The sequence below is a fragment of the Phyllostomus hastatus genome, unplaced genomic scaffold, assembly GCF_019186645.2.
Source record: "Phyllostomus hastatus isolate PE091 unplaced genomic scaffold, TTU_PhHast_1.1 phas_scaffold_78, whole genome shotgun sequence".
NCBI lineage: Eukaryota > Metazoa > Chordata > Mammalia > Chiroptera > Phyllostomidae > Phyllostomus > Phyllostomus hastatus.
In genome coordinates this window covers 9,468,311-9,494,036 of record NW_025334041.1, presented here as the reverse complement: position 1 = coordinate 9,494,036, position 25,726 = coordinate 9,468,311, and the positions used below count along the sequence as shown (strand labels likewise).

Below are 25,726 nucleotides of genomic sequence, written 5' to 3'. Positions count from 1 at the left end.
CCCTTCTTTCTAAAGGAGCCCACTGGAAGGGCACACAGAGCAGGAGGAGGCAGTGGCCAGGAGGCGGGAAGAGGGAGCTGACTCACGGCGTGTCCTTTGCCATTGGCCGGCTGCACTGGTTAATGGCGATGCTCTCTGCCCCCCACTCTCATCCTGGTCCCCAGCAGTTACACTGCAGGCAGCATTTGGGTCCAAAGGACGCGAATGGCTCATCAGATAGCAGGGGAAAACTGGCACTAGCTCGGTGGTGCCCTGACCTCTTCTTAGCTTCTCGTTTGATGTGAGGACAGGGGTCTGCTGTGTGCTGGGCTCCTTCTTCGGGACACCTTCCCGAGCCCCTTGCTCTCCCCCACCAGGGTGTGTGTCCTTCTGAATTCCTTCTGTCTGTTGCCCTGGTGAGGACCTCAATACCAGTGCGGAGGCTGGCACACCGTGGGCATTTAATGCATTCACTGAATGAACACTGTACTTAGCTCCGCCATGAAGGAGAGACCCAGGCCCTGCCCTCGGGGAGCTGCAGGCTGGTTGGTGAGAACCAGGACAGCCCAGGCCAGGTAGGAACCAGAGCAGGCCACCCTTCCCTCCTCACCGAGCCCTTACTCGCGGGGCCCAGGCCGAACCAGGGACCCTGAGCTCCACTGCCACACCCGGGCAGCTCCCAGGATCCGCGACATACACTTGTATAATCTCCGGACCGGGGAGGAACACGGAAGACGTTCCTTCTGCTCGCACACACCCCCGCCTGAGGACTCCTTTCCCAGCAGGGAGGTCCGTCTCGGTCATGGAGAGAAAGCATGTTCTCAGATGACGTGTGAATCTTCCTGCGCTGCCTCCCTGTCTCTGCCGTCCCCTTCCTTCACGAGCACCTCTGCTGTCGGACGCCGGGGATGAGGCACAGCTGCTCCCTGCGCCACCAGAGCCGCCGCTGGCGCAGACAGCGCAGGGAAGCTTAGCCTCCGACGCAGGCCGTCTTGCCCTCCACCCGCCGGTCTCGGTGAGGGCCTCAGGCGCTGAGAGCTGGGACAGGCACGTGCGCGCGCAGCGCGCATGAGTGCACGCGAGGGACTGGGTGCGCGGTGCCCTGTCCGGACACAGACGTTCAGAGAGAGGTTGCTAGGGTGTTTCCAGGGCAGGGGCTTCAGACACCCGTCTCCCTCTCCCTCTCCCTCTCAGGAGGCTCTCTGCTGGTGGGGTGGGTCTGGAGACGAGAGAGGCCTTCGGGGTGGACCGGTGGTGGCTGCCCCGCGGCCTTCAGTCCTCCAGACCTTCTCCGGGGCATGGACTCAGCTCGGGGGCTGAGCAATCCCACCCGGATGCTGGGTGACCCCAGCAGCCTCCAAGGCCGCCTTCTCCGGAGCGTCCAGCCAGGAGGAAGGTGGGCTCAGGCTGTTCTCCCTGGGAGGTGGGGGAGTGGCCCTGATTACCTGGGGCGCTGGAGTAATGCAGCCCACGGCCCCTGACTCAAAGCGCATCTGGGCAGGAAGAGGCAACAGCCCCCACTCTGGCCAAGAAGCTTCTACAGGTTGCATGCTTTCCCAGCGCAAGGCTCACCCTGGCTTTCCTTCCTCCTGCCCTCCTCTTCCTCCTCCTCTCCAGTAGTAAAGAGAGATCTCACCGCACTCACCCCCGGGGGTTGGGAACTCAGCATTCGCGGCCCCTGCCCCCTTGGGGAGCACTGGCTAAACAGGGAGAAGCCCTGCACGCACCCACGTATATAATGTGGAAGAGAGATTTTTCCCTCAAAAGAGAGGAAGTATTTCCTCCTTCCCTTTCTGGGTTCTCACCGCACGGAGCACAGAGTCATGGGCAAATCACTTCCGCTCTCCTCCCGTGGGGTGGGAACAGAAGGAGCGCCCCCAACAACCGCCCATAAGGGGTCTTTAAGGCCAGCGGTCTAACGGTGCCACGCGGCCGTCCGCACATCTCCGACGCTGGGTCCGGAGTCCCCTCCACCCCCTAAACCGCCCTCCTGGAAGGTGGACGCAGAGCCCGAGACGCAGGGTCTGGGGCACTCACGGGTGGTGTTGTACTTGACGCCGTTGAAGTACTCGGGGCACGGCCTCTCCACCAGAGCTCCGGCAGCGCTCCGGGGCCAGCACGTCCCGATCTGGTCCAAGGTCGTGTTGCAGTAGGAGTAGGGACCTGGCGACGGGAGGGAACGGAGTGGGGCTTAGAGGGCTTGCCCGGGTCGCGGGGCGCAGCGAGACGCAGGGCGCAAAGCACTCGCGGCGCCGAGCCCTGGAGGCACCCGGCGCGCCCCAGAAGGAGCCCGCGCCGCCGGGGTTCGCTCGCCTCCCGCCTACCCTCGGGGTCCAGAGGCTGCGCCCAGCCGTCCGAGAATAGCTCCTCGGCCAGCGCAAGGCTGCAGTTGGCTTCCAGCAGGCTGTGCAGCAGCGCCACGTCCATCGCGCCCCGCAGCCGCGCGCCCAGAGGAAGGCGAGTCTCGGCGTGGCTGCAGGGACTGGGTCCCCGAGTGAGCGGGAGACGCTGAATCGGGACCGTGAGGGAAAGGAGCTGCGAGCGCACGGAGCAGCGGGCCCACCCTTTGGGTCGCGGCCAATGGCGGCATTAGGGGGCGGGGCCGGGCCGCTACTCCGGACCCCAGCCCAGGGTCCTGCAAGGAGACGGTCTTCTCAGGCCCCGCCCTGGTCCCCAGAAGGACTGGGAGGGGAGGGGCGGGGGGCGGGATGCAGAGCAAGGACCTGGGATGGCTGAAAGCCCTGGCCGAGGATGGCCCCTTCTGGGGCAGCAAAGCACGCCCGCTAACGCGCCCGAGGGACCCACTGCAGTCTGCCTCACTGAGAACCAGAGCTGGGCTGCTCTCTGTCTGAGCTGCTTCTCCCTGAGCTAGGACAGGGACCGGGGCAGCAGGGTGGGTTGGGGAGGCGAAAATCCAGGTGCAGAGCTGCCCTCCAGTAAAGCTCCTTGCGGCCTCTGGGGAGGAAGTGGATCGGAGGGGCTGCGAGAGAAACGGGGAGGGCACCGAAAAGTCCAGTGAGAACACGCGGCCTGAGTGGGCGAAGACCTGGACCGGGCTTGGGGGAGGGGGTGCTGCGATGGAGAGAGGGGTTTCCGAAGGGAGCCAGGCCTGGCGAGAAGGGACTGGAGAGAGGACTCGGTGGCGCAGTCCAGGGAGAAACTGCTTGTAGTTATCTGGAGGATGTCAGCCACGAGGGCCTAACTGCTGTGGGCCCGGAGAGAATTCAGCCTCTCTTCCTCCTGGCTTGCGCCTGGCCACCTGGGAGTGGTTTCTGTGTGTGTGTCGGGGGGGGGCAGGGGGAGGGTAGATCAGGCCCCCCAGCAAGAGTAGAGGAGCTAAAACCCTTCTGTGGAATTTGCTGAGCACACCCCCGCACCCCCACCCCAGGACTACCTGCTCTGTGGTTTCTTGTGGCTCCATCTGAGTGCCCAGGGGGAGCCCCCTCTGTTCCTGCCTGCTGAGTGAGGAGATCTGGGCTCAAGAGACAGGGGCTGGGGCGTGCGACACCCCAGCTCAGGCAGGGGTCTGGTCCTGCCTGTGTCTGCTCTTCCTGCGTGTTACCCTAGTTTCCATCCTCTCTTCTGGGGCTCTTTCTGCATCAGTGAAATCCTCTCCGAGGCCCCTCCCAGCCCTGAGAGTCTCTGGTTCCGTGTTTTGAGACGCAAAGAATGAGGACGACACACGTGCGTGTGAGTGAGTGTTGTGTGTTTCTACCTTTAGAGGGCAGGGAGAGCTGGGACCCAGTCCTGACTCCCTTGCCAGCCTCCACTGGGAGCAAAGCTGCCAAAGAAGGCTGAGCTGACCCTGAGCCAGCACTACGGCCAGAGCAGGGAGCAGGGAGGAGGCAGCTGGGCTACCTTGGCGTGCCCAGTCTCACCAGCCACCAGGGTCATGCTGCTGTCCCTGCCCGGGCAGAGCCAGAGACCAGCGCCCAGAGCCCGGGACTCAGCACTGGGATCTCTCCAGGCCGGCTGACTGACAGGTACAAGGTGCAGGCCAGCCGGCCAGGTCCACCCTCTGCCTCCTGAATGGGCAATTAGAGCCCTCGGCTCAGTTCTGGGCAGCCGCAGAGACGAAGGTTCCTTGGTGTCCACAATAACCAGTGCCTGGAGCAGGAGGGTGGGGGAGACGTTGAGTCCCAACCCCAGTCCTAGGCAGAGTCCTGTCCGCAGCCCCAGACTGAGCCTTGCCTCACGGGACGCCCCCCGGGCTGGAGGGTGGCAAGCAGGGTCGGCCCCCATCTTCGCCGAGAGGCAGTCTCCTCCGTGTCCGAAGGAGGGCCCTGCACACACCGCTCACAGCACTGGGAACAGGGGGAGCGGAGCTAAGTTAGTACCCGGCCCGGCACCAGGGCCACCACACAGGGGAAGCGGCTAGGTCAGGGGGTGGCGGGTGCCCAGTGACCAGAGCCCAGGGCTTCTCGTCTCACATGTGGCACTCTGCAGAGTGGGAGGTCAGCCTGGGCAGCCTGGCTGCTCTCACTGTCACATGTGATAAATGCTTCTCTGGGAGTGACCGCTCCGGTGGCAGAGCCAAAGGCCGTTCTGCACCTTGACGGGGCAGCCGGGGCCGTGCACAGACCCACAGACCCCAGGCCCCCTGATTCCTGGGAGGCAGGGCGGTTTCTGCACGGGTCTTTTGTTGGTATTGTAGGCACAGTTGTCTGTTATTCTGGGTGTGACAGAGGAAACTGAACGAGGTGGCAGCTTTGGAGCAAACTTACTGTACTGCTCACTTTAGCGTTTGCAAAGAAGGACAAAAACAAGGAAAAAACTGTCAAGAGCTACGATGTCCCTCGATTAGATTAAATCCAACTACAGATAAGGAAGTTCGGGCCTCCTTGCTGACTACGGAAGCGGAGGGGGATGGGAGGCCCCTGGGACGGAAGCCATGGGGGGGGAGAGGGGGATTTGGGACAGCGTGTGCCCCCAGGCTGGCGGGACAGGTTGCAAATAAATTCAGGGAAGTGTGACAGGTGCTGGGGAAGACACCTGTGTGTCAGGAGCAGCACCGGGCAAGGCAGGAGTCTCTGGCTCCCTCCTGATGTCAGCTGCGGTGGCACCGACCCCGTCCAGGCAAGCTCAGGCACCCATCACGGCCGTCGGGCACAGCCTGAGACCTGGCATCAAACGGACACGCAGAACACAAGGGAAACACACACGGCGTCACACACTCCCCCATTCATCCCACTGCCCATCAGGTGTCAGCAGGATGGAAGGGGGCAGAGTCTGTGTTGGCATCTCCAAGGGGCCATGTGCGGCAGGACTGAAGAGCTGGGCATGCAGAGCTGGGACACAGGTGCGGGGTTTGCTGGGAGTCACAGTGGGGTTGCTGCTGAGGCCATGGAGGCTCAGGAGAGGCCAGAAGGTGGCCCACTGTGGCACTGTGACACTAGGGACAGTGTCCCCAGGCCAGGCACATTCTCCTCACTGCGGCCCACCCCAGCGCCCCCGAGCACATGGGAGATGGCCTGGTGTTTTCACGTTGCACCGTGGGACCAGGCTGTGAGGGGCCTGGGAAAGCCCTCGGCAACCTTCCGGTCCCACGTTCTCCCTGACGGGTGGGCAAAGGGAAGCCAGAGGAGGGAAAGAACGCCCCCTCGGACCCCTCCCAGGCCACCCTCCTCTCTGCAGAAGCCAGGCTGGGCCGCTGGGCAGGGGATCATGTCACTCCTCCCAGGAGCGGCTCTCCATGGCCCTCAGGAGGGAGCCCCGCTTTCCACCCCACAAAGGACGTTCCTCATCATCCTCTATCTCCCGTCTTCTCCCTCCCACTCCCTGGAGATGCCCTTTGGAACAGCTCGTCGCTTGGTCCCTGGAGCCGCTCCATACCTCCGAGCTGTGCCCTCTGCCAGGGGTGCCTGGGCCCCCCTCCCTCTAGCACCCCCCCCCCCGCCGTGATACCCACTCATCCTTCCCACCATCAGCTTCGCTCTCGCCACCTCTGTCTTGTCTGGGTTGGGCGGCTGCTAGGAGCTGGCCTACATCACACCGGGGGGATCGGTTTTTCTACTGTTTCCCGGTCCAGCCTGAGGCTCCCCGAGGGCAGGGCTGGTCACGTGCACTAACCAGGCCCAGCACGCATCAGACTGTGTTCAGAGAGCCACCACTGAGGGGACAAATGTCTTGGCGGCAGTCTGGTCTCCTGGGCCAAGGCTCTGCTCCCATCTGGCCAGTTCTGGGGTGTGTGTGTGTGTGTGTGTGTGTGTGTGTGCGTGCACGCACATGTGTATTGGATTGAGAGGTGATTTTAAGGGATCCCCAACCTTGAATCCACTGCACCTTATATTGCTTATGGACCAAATACATAATACGCCTTACAATATGTACTCCTGTGATGAATGAAACACATAATTCGCGTAAAGCCTGCTGGAAGTCTCTTGTGATGGGGGTGTGTTTCCTCTGTTGGGACCTCGGTCAAGGGCATACAGTTTGACTTTGGTTCATGACCCCTTAGCACCGTGAGCCCACACCTGGCCTAACTTTACTTTTGTCTTTTCATGGACGTCGGTGTGTCGGAGTGAAGACTTTCTCACCCAGTCTGAACCGAGATCACTACCCATCGCTTCCACATTCACCCACGCGCCCCTTCCCCAGGGGAGCGCTCTCTCCAGTGCTGTCTGTGTGTATCCTTTCCTGGCAGGTAGCTTTCTCCGTTTTATCCCAATGCGTGCTTGTCTACACAATAGATTGTTTGGTTTTACTTGTGTTTGGACTTATGTCAGTCTTTATGCATTTTTGCAATCAGTGGGCACCGAAAAGGAGGCCATGACCACGTAGGGACCTGAGCAAGTCCAAGGGCATCTCGCCCTTGGCCTGCACACTCCACGCGGGGGCATGGCTGATGAGGGATGATGGGTCCCCGCCGAGGCTGCCAGGCAGCGCCGAGTGCGGGATGAATATTTAATGGCATAGCGAAGCGTTCACGCTGAGTTATGAGAGGAGAAAGCAGGTTACAAAGCCGTGGACCCAAGATCGTCCCAGTTTTACTTAAAAATAAAACAAAAATTAGAAAACATGAGGCTCTGTGGACCGATAAACTCCTGAGGTGCACAGACCTTATAAGAGCCCATGGGTTGTGGGACAAGGGGCACTTATGGTCTTCTTCGTGGATTTAAGTTTCCTGCCCGAATGTGTGTGTGTGTGTGGGTGGGGTGGGGAGGGAGTGTGGGTATAACATGTGTCCTGTTTAGAAACAGATGAAATGGATTACAAGTTACACAGGGGAGGCCTTGTGTTGGGAAAAGCTGGGGGCCTCCTCCCCAGGAGGGGAGGACGGGGGGCCGGTTTTCAGGGCTCACTAGGAAGGCGAGAGGCTGTGCCTGGTGCTGCAGGGGAGAGGAGGGGAGAGGAGAGGAGAGGAGGGGGAGGGGGAGGGGGAGGAGAGGGGGAGGGGGAGGGGGAGGGGAGGGGAGGGGAGGACGAAGACTGTGGGCCTGCAGAGAGGGCAGCACTGCCGGGAGGGGGAGGGCTCCGTTCCCCCCTGAAACATCCATGCCGCCCCCGTCCAGGTCTCTCACTCAGCCTGCTCCGTAGGCCCCGGAGGTTAATTTTGGCCCGTCTATCACAGAGGGGGAAACGGAGGCTCAGGAGGTATTATGGGTTGAATCGTGACCCTGAAAATCCGTGTACCGAAGTCCTAACCCCCAGTACTTCAGAATGTGACCTTATTTGGAGACAGTCATTTCATTAAGTCATGAGGATGGGTCCTGGTCCCAAATGGCAGCTGCCCTTTTACAAAGAGGAGGTTAGGACACAGACACACAGAGGGGAAATCAAGAGGCAGGGGGAAGACGGCCATCTCAGGCCGAGGAGAGAGACCTCCGAAGGAACTAACTGCTGACACTTGATCTTGGACTTCCGGCCCCCGGAATGTCTGTTCTTTAAGCCCCTCTGCCCGCAGCATGTCACTGCAGTCCCAGCAAACGACACAGACGGGTTAGGGGACTGGCCCAGAGTCACACAGCTGCTGGTGGAGGAGCACGGCGCCAGGCTCGGGTCCACCTGACCCCAGTACCCGAGCTCTTGACTCCACACTGTAAGGAGGACAGGCCATAAGGAGGGGACAAGGCTGTCCCCTTCCCTGCCCAGCTTAGGCTGCATTTGGTGCTGGTCTCAGTGTGGACTGGCACCCTGGTCTCCAGAGGCACTCCCAGCCCTCCCCCCTCCTGGCTGCCTCTGTGGATACCCACCTGAGCAGGCCAGGACTCTGGTGGGGCCCGTGGGAGCCCAGGGCTGTTCTGACCTCGGCAGCGGCTGACCCTGACTCCAAACCAGCAGCTGGAAATCTCCAAGGGCTCAGACCCCAGGGGCCCGGCTGCTGCTTCACGGGTCCTTATGAGGAGGTGAAGCTTGTAGTCATGACAACCAGAAAATGTGTTTTACACCTTTTGCTGGTGTTGCCCGGGTTTAAAAGCACAGGGGTGGTCCCTCCTCGGGCTCCTGAATGCAGCTCCCACGGCTTCCCTTGGGTGCAGGCGCAGGGAGCAGGGAGCTGGAGGATGACTCCCAGCCGAGACCTTCCTCATCAGGGAAGAGCCTGAGCCCCTCGTGCGGAAGGGGCTGCCCCAGGGCAGAGACGAGAGCCAAGACGGAAGCCGGAAGCCCGTCACCGTTCACCACCCCGCGCAGCCTGGGCTGGCCCAGGAGAGCCTCTGCCTCCTGCAGGCCGGCAGGCCCAGGGTGCTGGGCAGGGGGTGAGCATACCTGAGAGGTTGGCGAGGGTGGTGGCGGCGTGGCAGTGCTGCTCTGGCAGGGTCCACGGGCGCTGGTCTCTGGGTGCCTGGCCTGGCCCAGCTGCCTGGGAAACAGGAGGGACGAGGGTCAGAGTCTGGCCCTGGCCTGCCATTCACAGCACACATCTGTCCCCTGCCTGGTTCTGTCGTTCATTCCTTACTTCTCTTACCTCTGTTGTACAGAGGGGGAACCTGAGGCAGGAAAGGCCCAAGGCCAAACAGCGGGATGGTGGCCTGGCTAGATCTGGAGCCCTGCCTTCAGGAGTGGTCCGGCGCGGCTTGACCTCTGAGGTAGGAACCTCCTCCATCCATCCCTCAGCCTGAAAAGGTCTCCTCCCCAGGATGGGGGGCACCCCTGTGAGGGGGCCTGCATCCTGTCAGAGAGCTGGGAGGAGGCCCCCAGCAGTTCATTCTCCCAGTAAATGCTGTACGCCTGCTGTACATCAGGCCCTGGCTGGGGGACCCAGCAGGTGCACTTGGGCAGCCTCAGGCCGCATAAGGATCCCCTAGACTTAGAAGGTGCAGGAGGGAGCAGGGAGGGTGGGTGATTGCACCCCTCCCCAGGCAAACAGGCAGTGCAGAAGGTGTTAGGTCAACACATGGGAGAGACTCCTAACCTGGACATGGGAAAACAAGGGAGGCTTCCTGGAAGAGGTGGCCCTTTGGGGACAACCAGAAGATGAGTAGGGAAAAAGGAAGGCCTGCTGTGCCAGTGTGAGCACTCACAGAGAACAGACGCGGTTGTTGTGACATGGCCACCCTGTCCGAAAGATAAAAACCACCCAGGGTCCCATCTCCTGAGAAAAGCATGTGAGTGCGTGTTTCTCGTGGAGGGATAAAGTAGGGTGTGGCTATCTCTGTGCCTCAGGGGACCATCTTCAGGTGGGAAGGATGGATGGGTGGCCGACTTGTTACTGCATCTACAAGTTGCTATGGAGAAATGGGGTCAGTCATGGAGGTGGTCATGCTGATGTGGGCTTTGAAGGTTGAGTAGGAGTTTGCCTAGCTGGTAAGGTCTGGGCCAGGAAGAGCATCCTGGGTAGATGGCACAGCATGTGCAAAGGCTAAGAGGCTGGAAAATTCATGGTGTGGGACTGACCGAGAGCAACGTGCTCTCAGATACTGACCCTTGTCTCTCGTTCCTCCCAAGGCCACCACTTCTCCTACTCTGGGGCCAGTGCATGTGCATGAGTCGTGTGCACACGTGTGTGTGCGTATGTACACAGGATGGCCTTGACATTCCCAATTCTAGGGTTCCAGAAGCCACTGTCCCCCTAGAGGGTAGTCCTTCCCCCTCCCCCTGCCTGTCAGATGTTTCCTTCCTGACAGCTGGGTCAGTGTTTGTCCCAGGGCGTCCCCAGGGCAGGACTCAGCAGCCCTCAACATCACGTTCCCTCCCTGGGGCAGACCAAGGGGTTTGCGTGGTCCCCGGAAGACGCACCTGGCATGGGTGGGAAGGACAGGCTTGTGTGGCATGAAGTCGGCACTTACTGTGTACGAGACGCAACACTAAACAGCCTCTGAGGCAGCTGCAAATCAACCCATTTCACAGACGTGGCCACTGGGGCTCAGAGAAACAAAGTCACCCCCCCCCCCGCCCCGCCAGGGCCATATGGCAGGTCAGGGGCAGAGGCAGGGTGGGGCGGCCTGGCAGGTGGGGGCTCGGCCAGATGTACCCAGGAGGGCCGGTCCCGGGGCAGGAAGTGAAGGCCTGTGGTGCACGGATGCTGAGAGAACCTGAGCCCCAGACGGGGTGGCTAGGGGCGGGGCTCAGGGGGAAACTGGAGTAGGAAGCTGCTGTCACCCACAGTGCAGAGGCGGTGCCTGGAGGGAGAGAGCTGGGTCACAGAGGCAGTGGAGGCAGACCAGCCAACCCAGCAGTGCCTTGTGCAAGGGAGACAGGAAGCTACAATCCCAAGTCCCCTTTAGCCCTATTACTGTCGCTTTGGTGGGGACATCTAAGGCTTCTGTACTGATTAGCTCTCGGCTGTGCCAGGGCAGGGGGCCCCTCCCATCCCTCGCCCGGTTCCCAGTCCCGAGCCTAGCACAGGGCAGGTCTCAGGACATGTCCGCTGGCCAGCTGGATGGATGGTTCTCTCAGGCAGGGAGAGCCGCATCCTCGGGCCCAGTTCTGGGAGCTCAGGTGCCGGGCTTTCCCTGCTCCTTAGATTTCCTCCTCTCTGAATTTTCACTTTCACTCTGTGCCTGGAACCGGGAGCCCTCACCTTGGACCAGGGAGGCCCTGGCAGGGGGAGGGGACAGCGAGTCTGAGCCAAGACACCAGCTGCTCTTCCTCCACCTTGGACCCTGTCCAGGCAGAACCTGTGTGCCCCAGGGGCCAGGCGGCCCTTAAAGGTGCCACCTCCCTGGAGCCAGGGGGTCTAGCCGAGCCTAATGATCCTTCCTGGCCTAGGGACAAAGTTTCATCTAAATTTAGTCCCTGGTCTAAGCCCCGGAGATTTACGGGACCACAGGTCCTGCAGCCCGACTGCCAGTAAGCAGAGGGGAAGGGGGTGAGCTGTGGCCTGCCGCCTCCTTCTTCGTCCAAGGTCAGAGCGGGCTGCCCTGGGAGTGAGAGCGTTCCTCCCCACCTTCCCTGCCATTCGCTGGGCTCCCTGAGCCTGGGCGAGAGATCGAGGCGGGAGAAACTGGGGTTCTGCGCCCCTCTCTGAGGAGGAGATGGGGCGAGGGGAGATGGGGCGAGGGGAGGAGGGCGGGGGGAGAGGGCGAGGTGGAGAGGGAAGACGGGGAAGAGAGAAGGAGGGAAGAGAAAGGGGGAGAGAGGAGAGGCGGTGGCGGGGACGAGGCCGTCAGGGCCCGGAGCAGACAAGAGTCCGAAGTAAGCAGTGCAGGGCCGAGGTTGCCTGAGACAGAGGGGGAGGGAGGGAATGTCACAGGAAGGAAGCAGGTCGCTATTGCTAGAGCCACTGGGCCGGCTTCCTGGGAGGGGGGTACTTAGATGCTCGTTTCTCATTTATCAGAGGCTGGACATCAGGCGAGGACCCCCAGAGCCCCTCAGCTGCTTCCAGTGGACTCTCCCATGTCTGGGTCTGTCCTTAAAGCTCCCTTTCCGCCAGACGTCCCACTCCCCCCTCCGGGCCTCATTCAGCCTCCTGCTCGCCCAGAGAAACGTCCAGGCCTTGCTTCATGGTGTGTGCTGTCGTCTCTGGCAGCCGGCGGCTCCCTCTCTTTCTTGGGTCCGTCTTCCCTCACCTGTGTCAAGCCCTGCACGGGGCACACAGGTGCCTGGGGGGTGGGGGAAGGACAGGGGAGGGAGGGAGGGAGGAAATACCTAGGCCCTCAAAAAAGGGAGAGGGAGCCAGCAGGGGGCCCTATAACAGGACAGCAGGCCCAAAGCTATCTCCTCAGTTGTCGACTCAGCTACCGTCATTTGCCAAAAAGTCACCCTTCTCCGAAATGTTTTGGCATCTGGGTGTCATTATTAATATCAAATCACATTAAAATGAAATTTTCATTAAGTGAAAGGAGCCCGGAGTGGGGCTGCCTGGTTTGCATCCTGGCCCTGCCACTCACTAGCCCAGTGGCCTGGGGCGCAGGACCTGGGGTGCAGGGCCTGGCCTCGGCTTCCTCATCCGTGAAATGGGGATGTTGAGGCTGCATCTCCTGGGGCTGCTGTGAAGTTTAAAACAGATGAGGTGTGTCGGTGCTGGTCACCGTGCAGCAAGCGCGGGGGAAGCCCTGTGCAGCTGCCGAACAGAATGAATGAAATGAGCTTATTGAGTGATGGAGCTTTCTCTCCGGTGGATTCGAAACGACATCTAAAAAAACTCAAATTTTGAATACAGTGGCTCTGGGCAAGCTGGCAGAGGATTGCTAAGCATGGTTGAACTTAGATCAGGCAGAGAGTGACAGCTAAGAGGGTGCAGGACTGGAGCATTCCTAGGGGTACAAAATTAAGTAAGCCACACCCTCAGACAGCGCTTCTAAAAAATAGTTCCACATCAACGGAACAGCAAAAACAAAGAGGGAAAACGAGCTGGTCAGGTCAGAAAACACTCAGAAAGTAGCTGAATTTGGGGGAAATCATTAGGTGAATTGGCTTTGGCTTTGGCCTTGGCCTTGGGGAGGGCTGCAGAGGTAGGGAGGGTCCAGGCTTCTGGAGGGGGACCCACAGCGGAAGTGAAGAAACGGACAGGGGAGAAGGAATTTGTGGTCCTGAGGACCGGCCTGAGCCGGACACTAGGTCAGCCAGGGCACCCCGTCACCCCCAAGGCCTCGCCGTCCTATCCGAGCTGCTGGTAGTTCATCTCCTCCACCTGCCCCTCCTCCCGCAGGAGATCAGCATCCCATCATCCGACACCGGGACCCCCAACCCCGACCCGGCCACCAAGCCCAGCGCCTCCTTCACCGGCCCAGGGACTGGGCGCTGAGACCCCCGCCCACCCCCAGCTCCCGGCGCCCCGACCCGGAGACGCGACCCCTGCTCCCCACACTCACTCTGAGCAGCGGCGGGAGGAGGCAGAGCAGGCAGAGGAGGGGTTGTGGGACGTGGAGGAGGCGCGAGGGCGCTGCGGGACACCCCATGCCCGCTGTGGCTGGGGACGGGAGTGCACCTCCCAGCGTGGAGGTCCCGCCCCTGCCTGCCCCTCCCCCGGGCCAGAGCCGCTCGGACCCCGCCTTCCCCGCCCAGCAAGGAGGCCAAGGTGAAGCCCTGGGCTCGGGGTGTTCTCCTCCTCCGCGTGCCCCCACCCCACCCCCACCCCCACCCCCACCGCCAGCCCAGAGCGGCGGTGACACCGCCCCACAGCCGGCCCCCTCCAGGTTATTTATAGCGGGTGCCAGGCAGCCGTTTCTCGCCGGGCAGCCGGGGACCAAACTCCGCCTGGCGCCTGCAGAGAAGGGGTTAACTACCGCCTTTTCCTCGCTCCTGCCGCCGCCGCTGCCTTTGCCTGGGCTGGAGCCGCCCTCCTCCGCGACAGAGGGACCGAGAAAGGGGAGAGGGGTCCAGGCTGTGTTTGTGGGCTGAGCGCAGGGTGGGCTACGGTGGAGGGGGGCGTGGGGGTTTCACCCTGGCCGGACTCCCCGCGGAGGGGCGGGGACCTATTCCAATTGTCCAGGAAGCTTGGTCCAAGCGCCAGCGCGGGGTGGGACAACTGGAAGTTGACTGTGGATGCGGGTTGGACAGCAGAACTGCATCCATGTCCACACTCCCGACTGGGATAGCCGCAGTGTGGGTAGGCAGAGATGCTCTCAGGAAGCACGCTCTCAGGGCTGACCGTGTGTTTAGGGTCACCACGCTTCCAACTTATTTTTACATGGTTCAGAAATGCAGACACACACACACACACACAGAGAACAATAAAGCAGACGGGTTAACACGCAAATAATAGGTAAATCTTGGCAACGAGTATATGACTATACTCTGAATCATTCTTCCAACTTTCCTGTGAATTTGAAATAAAATGCTTAAAAAAAAGAGTTTAAAACTCCAAAACGACAAAGACAGCAAATGCAGGAATGCCGGGACGCCCCTGGAGAGCCTGGTTGCCTGGGGCCCTGGCCCAGGCGTGTTTCAGGAACTGGCCCGGGGGCCCTAATGGCAGGCAGAGCCGAGCAGAGCGGGGCTTTGGTGAGGACCGGGCCAACCTGGGGCCTGTCCTGGAGCCTGTGCCTCTGCTTCAGCCTCTCGGAGCAGCCTCTGGACCTGTTCCAACAGGTGGGCCTGGCGGGGGAGATTACAAACTTAAGCCGCAGTCATTAGGATCCGAGCGGAAAGCATGTGAGGAATGTGGTGTGTGAGGGCGCACTCGATGGGCGCAGGCCCCGGAGAACTCCGTCCACGTTCAAGAAACTGAGATACCGCGTTCACTCAAGTCCTCCTCCTCGCCACCCCTTCCTCCAGGCAGCCTCTCCTGATTGCTCCCACATCGCCCTCCCCGGAAACCTCACAGGCCTCAGTCTGAGTCCCGGCTTTTCCCTGGTGTGGATTAGTCCCTAACTGCCCTTTGACCAGCCTGGCCTGGGAACACTTTACAAATCACAGCAGGGGACTCCTCATGTCAGCCCTGGGGAATCTGACAGGCAGGCAGCCTGCAAGGTCAGGGAAGTCTGGACTTGAACCTGCTACATGTAACAGGTTAAAAACAAACAGCAATGAAGTCAGACAAAACCCTTGCACCCAGTGGCCAGTGGTGGGGGGTCCTTTGGAGGCCTGTGGGTGCTAGGAGAAATCCCCACTCACAGCTGTGACCGGCAGGCTAACTGAACTACTAACGGTCATTTAGAAGCTTTCTGTCCCTAAGGGCTGACCAGGCCTCAGTGGGCGGTCCCCATCCTCAGAAAAAGTCCCCCGTGCACAGCAGCGGTGTCCTGGCACCCAGGGGTGAGGAGGTGCTGGGGGCGTGGGAAAAAATTGTTCCCTGGCAATTTTTCCATCATCGCTTCCTCTCACCCCACGGAGTCTTTTTAGATTTTTTTCCCCGGATTGTGCCCCCTCGTGAAACTGTAATGCCACAGATATGTTGTCTGTCTGTGTTCTGCGGTTCCTCGGAGAGCCACGGATCACAGTATCATCCAAGACTGCCTGCTCCCCACTTTCTGCCCCCCTGAGAAAGGGTGTGCTCTCCTCCCAGCATGTGACTCCATGGGCAGCGGGCCACCGCGGGCTGGCCGGAACGATGCAAGCGGCCAGGCTGGGTGAGTGAGAGGGACCAGAGCTGGTTGATGCAGAAGCAGCCGGCCGGTCTGGGCGGACTCCGTGTGAACCCTTCCCTGGGATTCGTGAACTCTGCGTCCCGGAGAGCGGCTTTTCCTCGGTCGTGGGGAAACTGAGAGGCGGCCCGTGCTGCAGCTGCCTGGCTGCTGAGAAAGCGGAGCTGAGGGACTGAGCTGCCACCCTCCAGAGGGGGCAGGGAAGGGGGTGGAGAGGAAGTCCTGGGGGCCTTCCAGGCTCCGGTGAGGCCCACCGTGCCCTGGCCCCCTGAAGGGGAGCTCTCCAATGAATCTCCCCTGATCTTCGAGCTATTGTGCAGGGCGCTTCCGTTACTAGCTACCCTGGGGATTCTGGCCAACTTAGAAGGGTCAGGGATGGAAGAGGAGTAGAATTCAGAGGAAAAAAGTGACCAGGGCCATGGAAGACACCCACCCATCCCCGTGTCTGGGAACCAGAGCTGTGGAAGAGAGCTCAGACTTCCTGGCCATCTGATGGGCTGGGGCAGGCAGGTCACTGTAAGTCACTGTAAAAGGGAAGGGTGACTTTGGGGGACGGGGGTTCTTTGGGGCATTTGGGTTGCGTGTGAGAGACAGGGCTGGTTCTGTGTTCTAGAAGGCTTGCTTGAGCAGCAGCGGGGTCTGGGTTTGTAGACGTGACTCCGGAGTTAAGGAGAGAGCAGAGCGGGCCAGTGCGGCGGCCCCAGTGAGGGGTTAGATTAGATGGTGCCTAGGTCCAGGGCGCGGTCAGGTCTGCCTTGCAGGGCCCCCACCCTGAGCCCACCACTCGCCGGGGCTGCGACTGCAGGCACCAGGCACTGCAGCCGATGAGGCTGCCTGGGGCTCCCTCCCCACGCTCCTCACCCCCCACCCCGAGCTTATGGCCAGGTGATACCTCGTCCCCCAGGAGCATAAGGCTCTCTCCTGACTTAGGCTGTGGTCACACCGATTTAGTCTCAGATGGCAGAGTGTGTCTTTGTGATGCCCTTTCAGGACACGATTTTATAGCATCAGTGCAAGAACAGCCACTGGTTTTGCTTATTGTTTATCTTCGTTCTTTCTGTGGGTTCTGTGGGATGTTACTCTGGTCTCTCCCTCTCTCTCTCTTTCTCCCCTTCCAAACCCTGGTTCAGGGAGGCCAGGCCCAAGTATGAGTTATGGTCATCTCTGCTGTCACTTGTCTGTAAAGGAAACCAAGTCGCCGTGTTTGATTAATAGGGGTTGAGTCAGCTCTGGCCGAGTTCTCCCCGCTCACGAGCCCGGGTCTGGAGAACAGCTGTGGGGCCTGTGTTTTCTGGAATGGGTCGGGCTCCAGGGCTGAGTGGCTTTCAGGCCTGGCTCCAGGTTGTCGTGTCTGTGGTTTCACAGCTGTCCCCCTGCCCCGTGCAGCCACCAGGGGTTGGGCTGGCAGAAATCAGGCCTCTGCTCCTCCGCTGGGCAGGTGCCCCTGTGTCTCCACCTCTGCTCCGGTGCTCACAGGGGCCCGGGATGCCTACCTCCCTTCACCTTTCCCCCAATTCCCTTAACTGTAGAATGGAATTGTCACGCCCCCCCCAACGGAGGCCATGGTGAGGATCCAGTAAGAACAGGTGTGAACAGCCACTTCCCGGAAATGTTGTTTTGTTTCTTCTAGGTCAAAGTCAACAAACCCTGAGGACCTGCCAAGTGCAAGACCCCTCGAGAGGCAATGACCATGGGTGCCTGGAATGGAGTGGGTTCTTCAGAAAAGTTTGTCGAGTGACTGAGCGGATGGGGGTGACTTTAAGAGTCTCAGGGCAAGAGGGTTGGGGTAGTGAGGGACGGAGGGGTTTGAGAAGCCCCTGGCATGCAGGGCCGGGTCTGGGTGCTTCCACCCACATCTGCCGTTCTTGAACTCCTACAAGGGCACCAGATTGGAAGGGGGAGAACCGTCGTTAGCATGGATTAATAAACATGCATTGACTGAGCACCAACAAAGTGCAGGTGCAGGGAGAGAAGACCCAGTGGCTGTCCCCGCGTGGTAGGGGCGACAGAGCAGGGATCGGGCAGGGCTACGCAGGCCACCCGCCGTCGGGGTTGAGGAGGGTGAGCAGAGCTCAGCTAGGTGAAGGTGAAGGTGTGGAGGGAGGGCCTCTGAGGGGTGAGCGAGAACGAGACAGACTTGGGGACCGGCAGGGGGCTTGCGGGGGTGCAGGTGATCTTGGACGAGGTGGGCAGTGGCCGGAGCCCCAGCCAGGAGGCACCTGGGCTGGGTAAGGCCGCCTCAGGAGGAGCTAGCCACGGGGCTGGCTGACAGGCGACTTTGGAGGTGTAGAAGGAGTGGGGCGGAGAACGGCGTGGCTGGGACTTGCCCAGAGGCAGGAGAGCCGTCGGGAGGCTCTGCCAATACACAGCGGTGCTGGCCTGAGTTCCGGTCCTCACGCTGCTCCCCAGAGGACCTCGGAGCTGGAAGGGACCTTAACAGTCACTCAGTTCACACTCCCATGTCACAGGCAAGAAATCACGGCCCAGGAAGGCCTGGTTCAAGTGTGGGAGGGCCATGCCCCTCTCGGCGCTCGCTGGCCTGCTCCCTGCCCCGCTCTGCCTGCCGAGTGAGAGGGGCCCCGGGCATCTGTCCTGTCCTCCTCTGCTAGACCGGGCTGCCTCTGCTGCACGGTGACTTGTGGGGCTTCCGGGTGACAGGAGCCCGAGACACACATTAACATTCTGAAAGGCGAGTGGTCTGTGAGGTCGGTGGGGCCTGATTCGGCCCTTTGCCGGGAGAGGTCGGGCCCAGTGGCTGGTGCGCCTAGGCCTCCTCCTCCGCTCTGGGGTCTGCCAGCTGCCCCTGTGGCCATTCTTACTGGGAGGCTGTTTGTGAAGGGAGAATTGGAATTCCACTCAAAAGCTTTTTCTTTCCTTAAGAAAGAAAACGTGGGCTCCAACTGAGCGCTAGAGCCATTAATTCACTGATAATAGGAGGCATTCGTGAGGAGAAATGCATCGCTTTGCACAATCTGCTAATGCTCACTTTGGCAGGTGCATAGAATATTGACAAAGGAGATTCAAATGGTCCTGCATTTATTTCCCCTGGCTGCTCGGGAAAAGGAGAAATTGGTTTTTGCACTGAGCATCAATACCATCACAGGCATCCTCCTGTATTGATTCTGTGCAGGGTCCTCCATTGTAGGCACAGAGTAGGGGCACAACTGAACTTGACCCGAGCTGGCCTGCCGAGTAAGCCTTGCATCCACCGCAGTCTAGCCGTGTGAGCCTGGGCGAGTGACTTTAGCTCCCTGGTCTCCCAACTCCCTTTGGAGACTGGAGCTCAGAACAGCACCTGCTGTAGTCCCTCCCTCCTTGCCTCGCTCTGGGGATGACGTGGCTCAATCCAGGCAGAGTGGATAGTTCAGGGCCTGGCCCCATCTGTCGTGTACTCTGAAGCCCTCTGGCTGCTGGGCCAGACCTCACCTGGGAGTGTGAGCAGACAATGCAGCCAGGATGGAGGAGATTACCCTGGCCACCCTGCTCCCGATGGTCTGGAGTGCCCTTGATCTCTTCCAGATGTTTGCTCCGTGATGAAAGTCTAGCAGTAATTGGCAAGTTAATACACAAAACAGAGAGAGCTTTGCAAGTGACCCTAGAGAGCATCTAGTTCAATGTCCCTCTTTGTAGACGTGGAAACTGAGGCCCAAAGAGGAGAAAGGATGGCTCAGGCCCCACAGGCGTGGCCTGCCAGAGTTGGGACATGAGTCCCTCTAGATCTGAGGCTGCATTGCTTCTCCAGATTCGTTTCTCTATCCAGGACTGTGACCCTATCGTAGACTTGAATGTCGAAGAACCAGCAGATCACCTTTGGCAAAAGGCCAACACCACTCAAGCTAGCAACTGTGGCACTGAGGGGTGCCAGGGTTCACCAGGGCAGGGACAGCAGCCCGCAGTTTAGTGATCAGACCTCTTAGCCGTGTGACCAGCTAGCCTGGGAATTGTCCCGGGGAGCCTCGCACCTTGATTTCTGTCCTGGCCGAGGACAGCTGAGGTGGTGGGCAGTATGTGTGTTCCAGCTGCCGGGACCCCCAGGGATGATGAGGCTGCGGGGTCCAGAGATGCCCTTCTGCCCTGGCCACAGGGAGAGAGGGAAAGTGACCCTCAGAGAAATGTCATTTGCCTCTTAGCTAGTTGGTGATAGATTTAAATCCAGAGCCCTGAATTGCTGACTTCCCAGACCTACTCAATCAGAAAGTCTGGGGGTTGGGAGTAGCAATCTATGTTGTTAAAAGATTATTCTCATGCACACTCAAGTTGGGGAACTGTCACTATCTGAATGTAGGAACTTGAGTTTTAGTTCTCTGTTGTTGCGTGGCAGACCACCCCAAGTGTGATGGTTGACAACAATGATCATTTATTTGCTCATGTTTCTGTGATTTGGGGACATCTCAATGGCCAGGTCCGGGAGTTGTCTGCTGGGGCTGGAACATTCAAGAAGGCTTCTTCGTTCACATGCCCGCAGCCTGGGCTGGGATGGCTGGACCAGCTGGACCCTGCATGGGGGGCATCTCTCGGGGGCCCCTCCAAGCGGCTTAGCTCAGGCTTCCAAACAGCATGGCAGGTTCAGGAAAGGGACACTTTTTTTTTTCACATGGCAGCTGGCTGTCCCCAGAATGCAAAAGTGGAAGCTGCCAGGTCTTCTTAATGCCTGTACTTGGAAGCCTCAGAATGTCACCGATGCCTCATTCCGCTGGTTAGTCAGTTACTAGTTAGTCACAGTGCCAGCGGAGGCGAGATGGACCTTACTTCTTGGTAGGGGAGTGGCAAGAGCCATTGCAAGATAGCATGTGGGTGGGGAGACACAGTCCGCTGCACAATTGAAATCCTCTCTAAGCAGATTGAGAATAAAGAGGAGAATTTATTCTAAGGACAAGGGGTGTCTCAGAGAAGCCAGGCCAGGAAATGCGGGGGTGGAAAGGTGTGGACTGGAAAACTCATCAGTGACTCAGGCTGCATCTCCCTGGCCTTGTTGGGGTACTGTGGCCTCCCCCGCACTTGGCCTCTCCCCCGCTCATGCACTCTGTGCACTGCCCGCCCCCCAGCCCAGCAGCGCACCCTCAGTCCCGCGTCCTCACCTTCCCTGAGTTTCCTGGAATCCCAGTTCCAAACCCCAGAGAGTTGGACTGGCTCAGCCCAGGGCAGGTTTTCTCCCAAATGCAGAAAATGGGGCTCAGAGCCTTGCGAGGTGTTGCCTGGTGCCGGCACGTGGCAGAGCCAGGCGCCCAGCCCTGGCATCTCCCTGACTCCGAGTCAAGGCTCACTCCAGGCTTCCCCGAAGTACTGCACCCCCAAGGCCCTGTGAAGGTCAGCCCTGTGGGAGTTGGGTGGGGCTGGGCCTCACGGCCAGGGGCTCTCTTAATCAGCAGCCTCCTCTGGTTCTCGCTCAGGGTGAGGGTAAGATTAGTGGTGTGATTCATCCAGAGTGAAGGGCTTCGGCCACCCCAGCGGGCTTTCTGCCTTCCCACGCCAGCTCCGGAGCTCCTGAGTCTGCCCAGGGGAGGCCGTCCGAGTCTGCAGCAGCTCTGATGAGATGGCTTGTGACTCTCTGGAGTCTAGCTGCGCAGCCCGGACAGGGCACGCCAAGGCTGCCTCTGACCTCCCACCTTCCCCTACACTCTATGCAAAAACCTGGCTTGGGCCCACAGCCACCTGCGGCACTCTCCTGGTCCTGCCTGCCCAGGGCTGGCCCGAGCCAGGGAACCTCTGTGCTTCCGGTCCCCGGCACTTTCCTCTTCTCTGCAGGGCCTGGGCTGATGTCGACCCATGGCAGTGGGGGCCAGGACCCCTGTTAGTACTTGCCAGGGCGGCCCCTTCTCCTGGAGAGACATGGGGCCATACACTTGGGACTTGATGTTGTCTCAGCTCTACAGAAGCAGGGCTCAGGCTGGCATCTGTTGCCATTTTTAGGTTGCATCATGAAATTCCACCTTGAATTTGCATAGCTTTTATTTTTCTCTTTTGGAAGTCCTGTCCCATCAACCCATTCCACATCAGCACCTCTTTCCTCCTAGTTGGGGATCAGCCAATGCCGCCTTCTCTTTCCCCAAATGTAAACGGGAGCTTCCCCAGGCCGCTCCAAGGCCCACCAGTGAGCAGTCCACATAGCGAGCCCCTGCCCCCAAGAGAGACATCACTCCGAGATGAACGGGAGCCCCTTAACCCCCACAGTCCCCTGAGTCACCTTGGCGGTGTGGACGGGCGCAGAGAGGAGGTGCCCCAGTGGGGATGTGCCTGGGGAGCGGCTCATCAGCGCGACCGCCGGGGCCGCAGGCACCTCGAAGGGATGGCAGCTTCCACCAGCCGAGCTGGAGTCCAGCCAGTTGCCGGGTTTGGTTTTAATTTATTTGCAGATGAATATCCCTCCTCAGAGGCAGGAGGAAGGGAGCATACAATCTCTTTTTAATTATTTGGGGCTTGATTTACAGATCCCTCCGAGCCAGTGCCTGGGCCTGAGGGGCGTTCTGATCTCCGGCGAGCCGCAGTTCCTTCTCCGCTGCCCTTCCATGCTCGCACCCACAAAGGGGCACCCCAGGCCCTGGCCGAGCCCACCCGCCCCCCACCCGCTCTGCTGCACGCCCCTCCCTTGTCTTCGCATCCCTCTGCCTTGTGAGCAGAGCTCTGGTAAGCACTGCTGAGCCCCGGCGGGGGTGACGCCAGGGTGACAACCGCAGGCCCCAGCAGAGGTCCGAGGTCCCCCAGGAGTGGCTTCCACACTCAGCCCTGTCACTGGGCCTGGAAGGTAAGTCTGATGGTGTCACTTGTCCTCTCCAGTGGCTCCAACGACTCCCACCTTGCTCAGAGGAAGAGCTGCGGCCCACGAGGCTCTCCATGCACACATGTGCCCATGTGCGCACACAGCCCCGCGTGAACAACACATGTGTCACTCACACGCCTGCAGGCACACATGTCCCCTGTGCACACACACACACAGACCCTCGCATGAACAATGCACACCCACAGATGCAAGCAGACACGCACACCCTGCATGCATGCGCGCACAGATGCCTGGGTGAACAACACACACACGTGCACACATAGAGTCCCATGTGCGCTCGCCAGGCACTCTCCTAGGTCAGGACCTTCACTCAGGCTGTTCCCTCTGCCACGCTCCTGCTGGGCTCCCTCTCTTAACTCTTGCCGCAAATGTCGCCCCCTAGAGGCCCTCCCTAGCCACACTGCAGTGGACTCCGGTATGCTCCCCACACCAGGCCCAGCCGTCCCCTCCTGCACGCATTGTCTGCAGAATTACAGCCTCCTGGCTTGGAGCATTCCTCTGCCTCGCTCTTCGCACTGCTGGGCAGCCGGCAGCCACCGACTGATAGGGGGGTGGGGGGAGGGGCAAAGGTGTCAAGGGGGGCCATGCACCCCGCAGAGCTCCCTGGGGACCGACCTGAATGAAGCTAGGACCCCAGTGACACTGCATGAATTCCGCCTGTGCTGCCTGCCTGCCTTCAATTCACCACGTGCACGAACCCTCCCCCAGCCAGGCTCCTGGCCCAGGTGGAAGCTCACACTGTTTGGACTTGTGGACCCCCAGCTTACCTATGTCCCCTCCACTGCCCGCTGGACTCCTTGCTCTATTGTTCCTAACTGATCATCTTCAAATACAGGATTCTCTTATTTCTTTTGTTTTCTGTTTTTTTTTCCCTCCCAACTTAGAAGGCAAAGTCCTACTTAGGAGGCAGAATTTTATCTGTCTCGTTCAGTTTACCGCCTGCACACAGCGGGTGCTCCATAAACAGAGACCTGTGATCACCCGTATTTTATAGACCAGAATCTGAAAGCCCAGTCATGATGCTTGCACAGCACAGCGGGGATTCAAACCCAGGTCTGTCCGTCTGTCTGTGTGTCTGTCTATGGAGTTATACAGATTCCATAGGCCACCTCTCTGCCTCTCTGCCTGGTGAGCAGAGCATCACCTGGGCACAAGCAGGTGGTGAGTCACCTGCACTCACCACCACTCCGTCCGCGCAGTAGGTGTGATGGCACAGCGAGGGTGGAGTCCCAGGCTGTCATTTGCTTACTGTGTGCCCGTAGGCAGGTTCCTTAACCTCTCTGAGCCTCAGCTCCCACATCTGTAAAGTGGGGATACGTTGACTCACTCAGCAAAATTATTTATTGAGCACCTAGAATGTGCCTGGCACTGTGCTAGACGTTGGGGAGAGACACAGTCTTGCATTGTGGATGGGGCGTACACTCTTTGGCTGTCTGAAAGCCAAATGCTGGACTCTCATAGTGGATTTCCAGGAGCTGTCTGCCTTTGCTGCCACCATAGGAAAGACTTTGTTCCTCCGTGGTACTGGGGGACAAACAAGCAGTTATGCCTGTTGAGGTCCAAAAGGAGCCCTATAACCCCAGGGGAGAGGCGGAGCTGGGATTTTGCTGTCCAGTGGAAGTGATAGCCAACGTCTTTCTCGGGACAGAGAAAAAGTTGCTTTCTTCTCAACAGATTGGATGGTCTAACAACGGTGGGAAGCGGACTCCCCGCGGAATTCCAGAGGTACGTCCGTTCTGTCTGCAGCCACACGGCCCGCTGGGTCTCAGCAGCGTGAATGTTCCAGGCCACGTTCTGAGCGTGCCCCTCCCTCCGGCACAGAGAAGCAGCCCAGCCTCCTTTGCTCCCGTTCCTCCCCTTCCCAAAGAAAGAGGCATGGGGACCTAGCACGTGACACCTTGTTTCTTGGGACCCATCCCGTTTCTGCGGCCTCTTGTCCATGGAGCCTGCACCCACCAGCTGCCCAGCCTTCCCGATCCAGGCCCATCCCTCCTGCCCCTGTTCCCACTGCCTTGGATCACAAAATCCCTCTGGCAGGCTAGCAGCCCCATCCCCACTGCCCTGCCCCCAGCTCGTCACCCCTCTTCGGGCACCTCTGCCCGTGGAAACCCCTCTGAGCCCACGCCTGCCACTGCGGGAGCCCTCGCTGACTCTCTCGGTCGTGGTTATGTCCCTGTCTCCCCGTGCTTGTCCTGGCTGTGCCATCTCCCAGAGGCACCAGCCACATACCCACATCACAGCCCCATCCTCCGCCTGGGCATCCTTGTCTTCAGGACTAAAGAGAAGTCCAGAAGTTACCTTCTATAGAGGCCACTGACTTCCTAGGGGTCCCCCAGCCCCTCACGGACCTCCTCACGGAGTCCCCCAGCTCTGAGAGCTGGAGCCCACCCTCCAGGCACTTCTGACTGAGCCACAGTGCGTTCGGTCCCTGGATGCCAGCAGGGCGGGGCTTCTCCTCTGCTCGCGGGGCACACGCGGAGTTATAGTGGAGAGAGTGCTGACAACGACTGACTCTTCCAGCACTACCTTGGGCCAGGTGCTCGGCTGCGTACTGAACAGACATGAACTCAGTTAGCCACCACTATCACCTTCATTTTGTATCTGATGAAACAGGTGGAGAGAATGAGCTTAAGTAAGTGGCCAAGTGTGCCTACCTGAGTGTCAGGGACAGGATAAAAATCCAGGCAGCCACGCCTTTGACCTCTACTTTCTATGCCCATCCCCTGCTGTGCTAGAGCAACAGGAAGGACTCCTGAGGGCTGAGGTCTCCAGGGACACTTCCTGAAGCAGGGGCCCTGAGACCAGTGACAATGTGCTGATTGGGCAATGGCTGCGTGAGAGGAGTGCTCACTTGCGCAGATTCTTGTGTTGACACTGTCATGTTCCGGCTCTGCCTGGACAGAAGTAATCAAGGCCTGTCCCCAGCCGATGGGGCTCACAGGCTGGTGGGAACAAGCTGACGTGTCACGTGTCAACAGAGCCTTGCAAAACCACGTGGCACCAGGAAGGTGGTGAAGGGGGAAGGCAAGCTGGCTCTCGGTGGAGCTATGAACTATCTGGGTTTAGAGGGAAGAGGAGGTTCTACAAAGTATGGCCACAGCCAAGGCCAAGTGCGTGCACAGCAGAGCAAACGCACGGGCAAAGGCCCTGAGGCAGGGAGGGCTGAGTAAAGCCAGAATGGCTGGAGTGTTGGGGTATGTACATGGGGTGACCCCTGAGAAAGTTGGAGGGATCCTGGTTCTGGGCCAGCGCAGAGTGGGGAGGTGGGGCGGAGGTGGACGTCCTTTTTCTTCCTGAATTCCAGCCTCCTCGGCTGAAGCTTGCATTTTCCTTTCTTGGACCTCTAGATTCCCTGCTATTTTAAACTCTGAATTGGCTCCAGCAGGACGGGACCTATTCCCCGCGGATGCCAGGGCCAGGAGAGGGCAGCCACACCCAGAGGAGGGCTCAAGGACCCTCCGGATGGGCGGGCTCACTGCCCATTGGACACAGGGAAGCTTAGGGTCCAGCATGTAGGTCGTGCCTCCAGAGCCAGCAGCACCAGAGACAGGGCAGCGGGCGG

General features: G+C 59.8%; 1 protein-coding gene across 3 annotated transcripts in view; it reads right to left on the bottom strand.

Annotated features, from left to right (window-relative positions):
• The window catches only part of CRHR2 (corticotropin releasing hormone receptor 2), a 37,250-nt gene extending 23,971 nt beyond the window's left edge, over positions 1–13,279 (bottom strand). For all 3 annotated transcript variants that reach the window (XM_045828704.1, XM_045828706.1, XM_045828707.1), the window contains exons 1-3: positions 13,173–13,279; positions 8,686–8,779; positions 2,017–2,142 (exon numbers count right to left, since the gene is read on the bottom strand). In XM_045828704.1, the coding sequence (XP_045684660.1) occupies positions 2,017–2,142; positions 8,686–8,779; positions 13,173–13,259 (307 nt within the window). In that variant the 5' untranslated portion in view covers positions 13,260–13,279. The remainder of the gene's footprint in view (positions 1–2,016; positions 2,143–8,685; positions 8,780–13,172) is intronic.
• Positions 13,280–25,726: the final 12,447 nt, after the last annotated feature.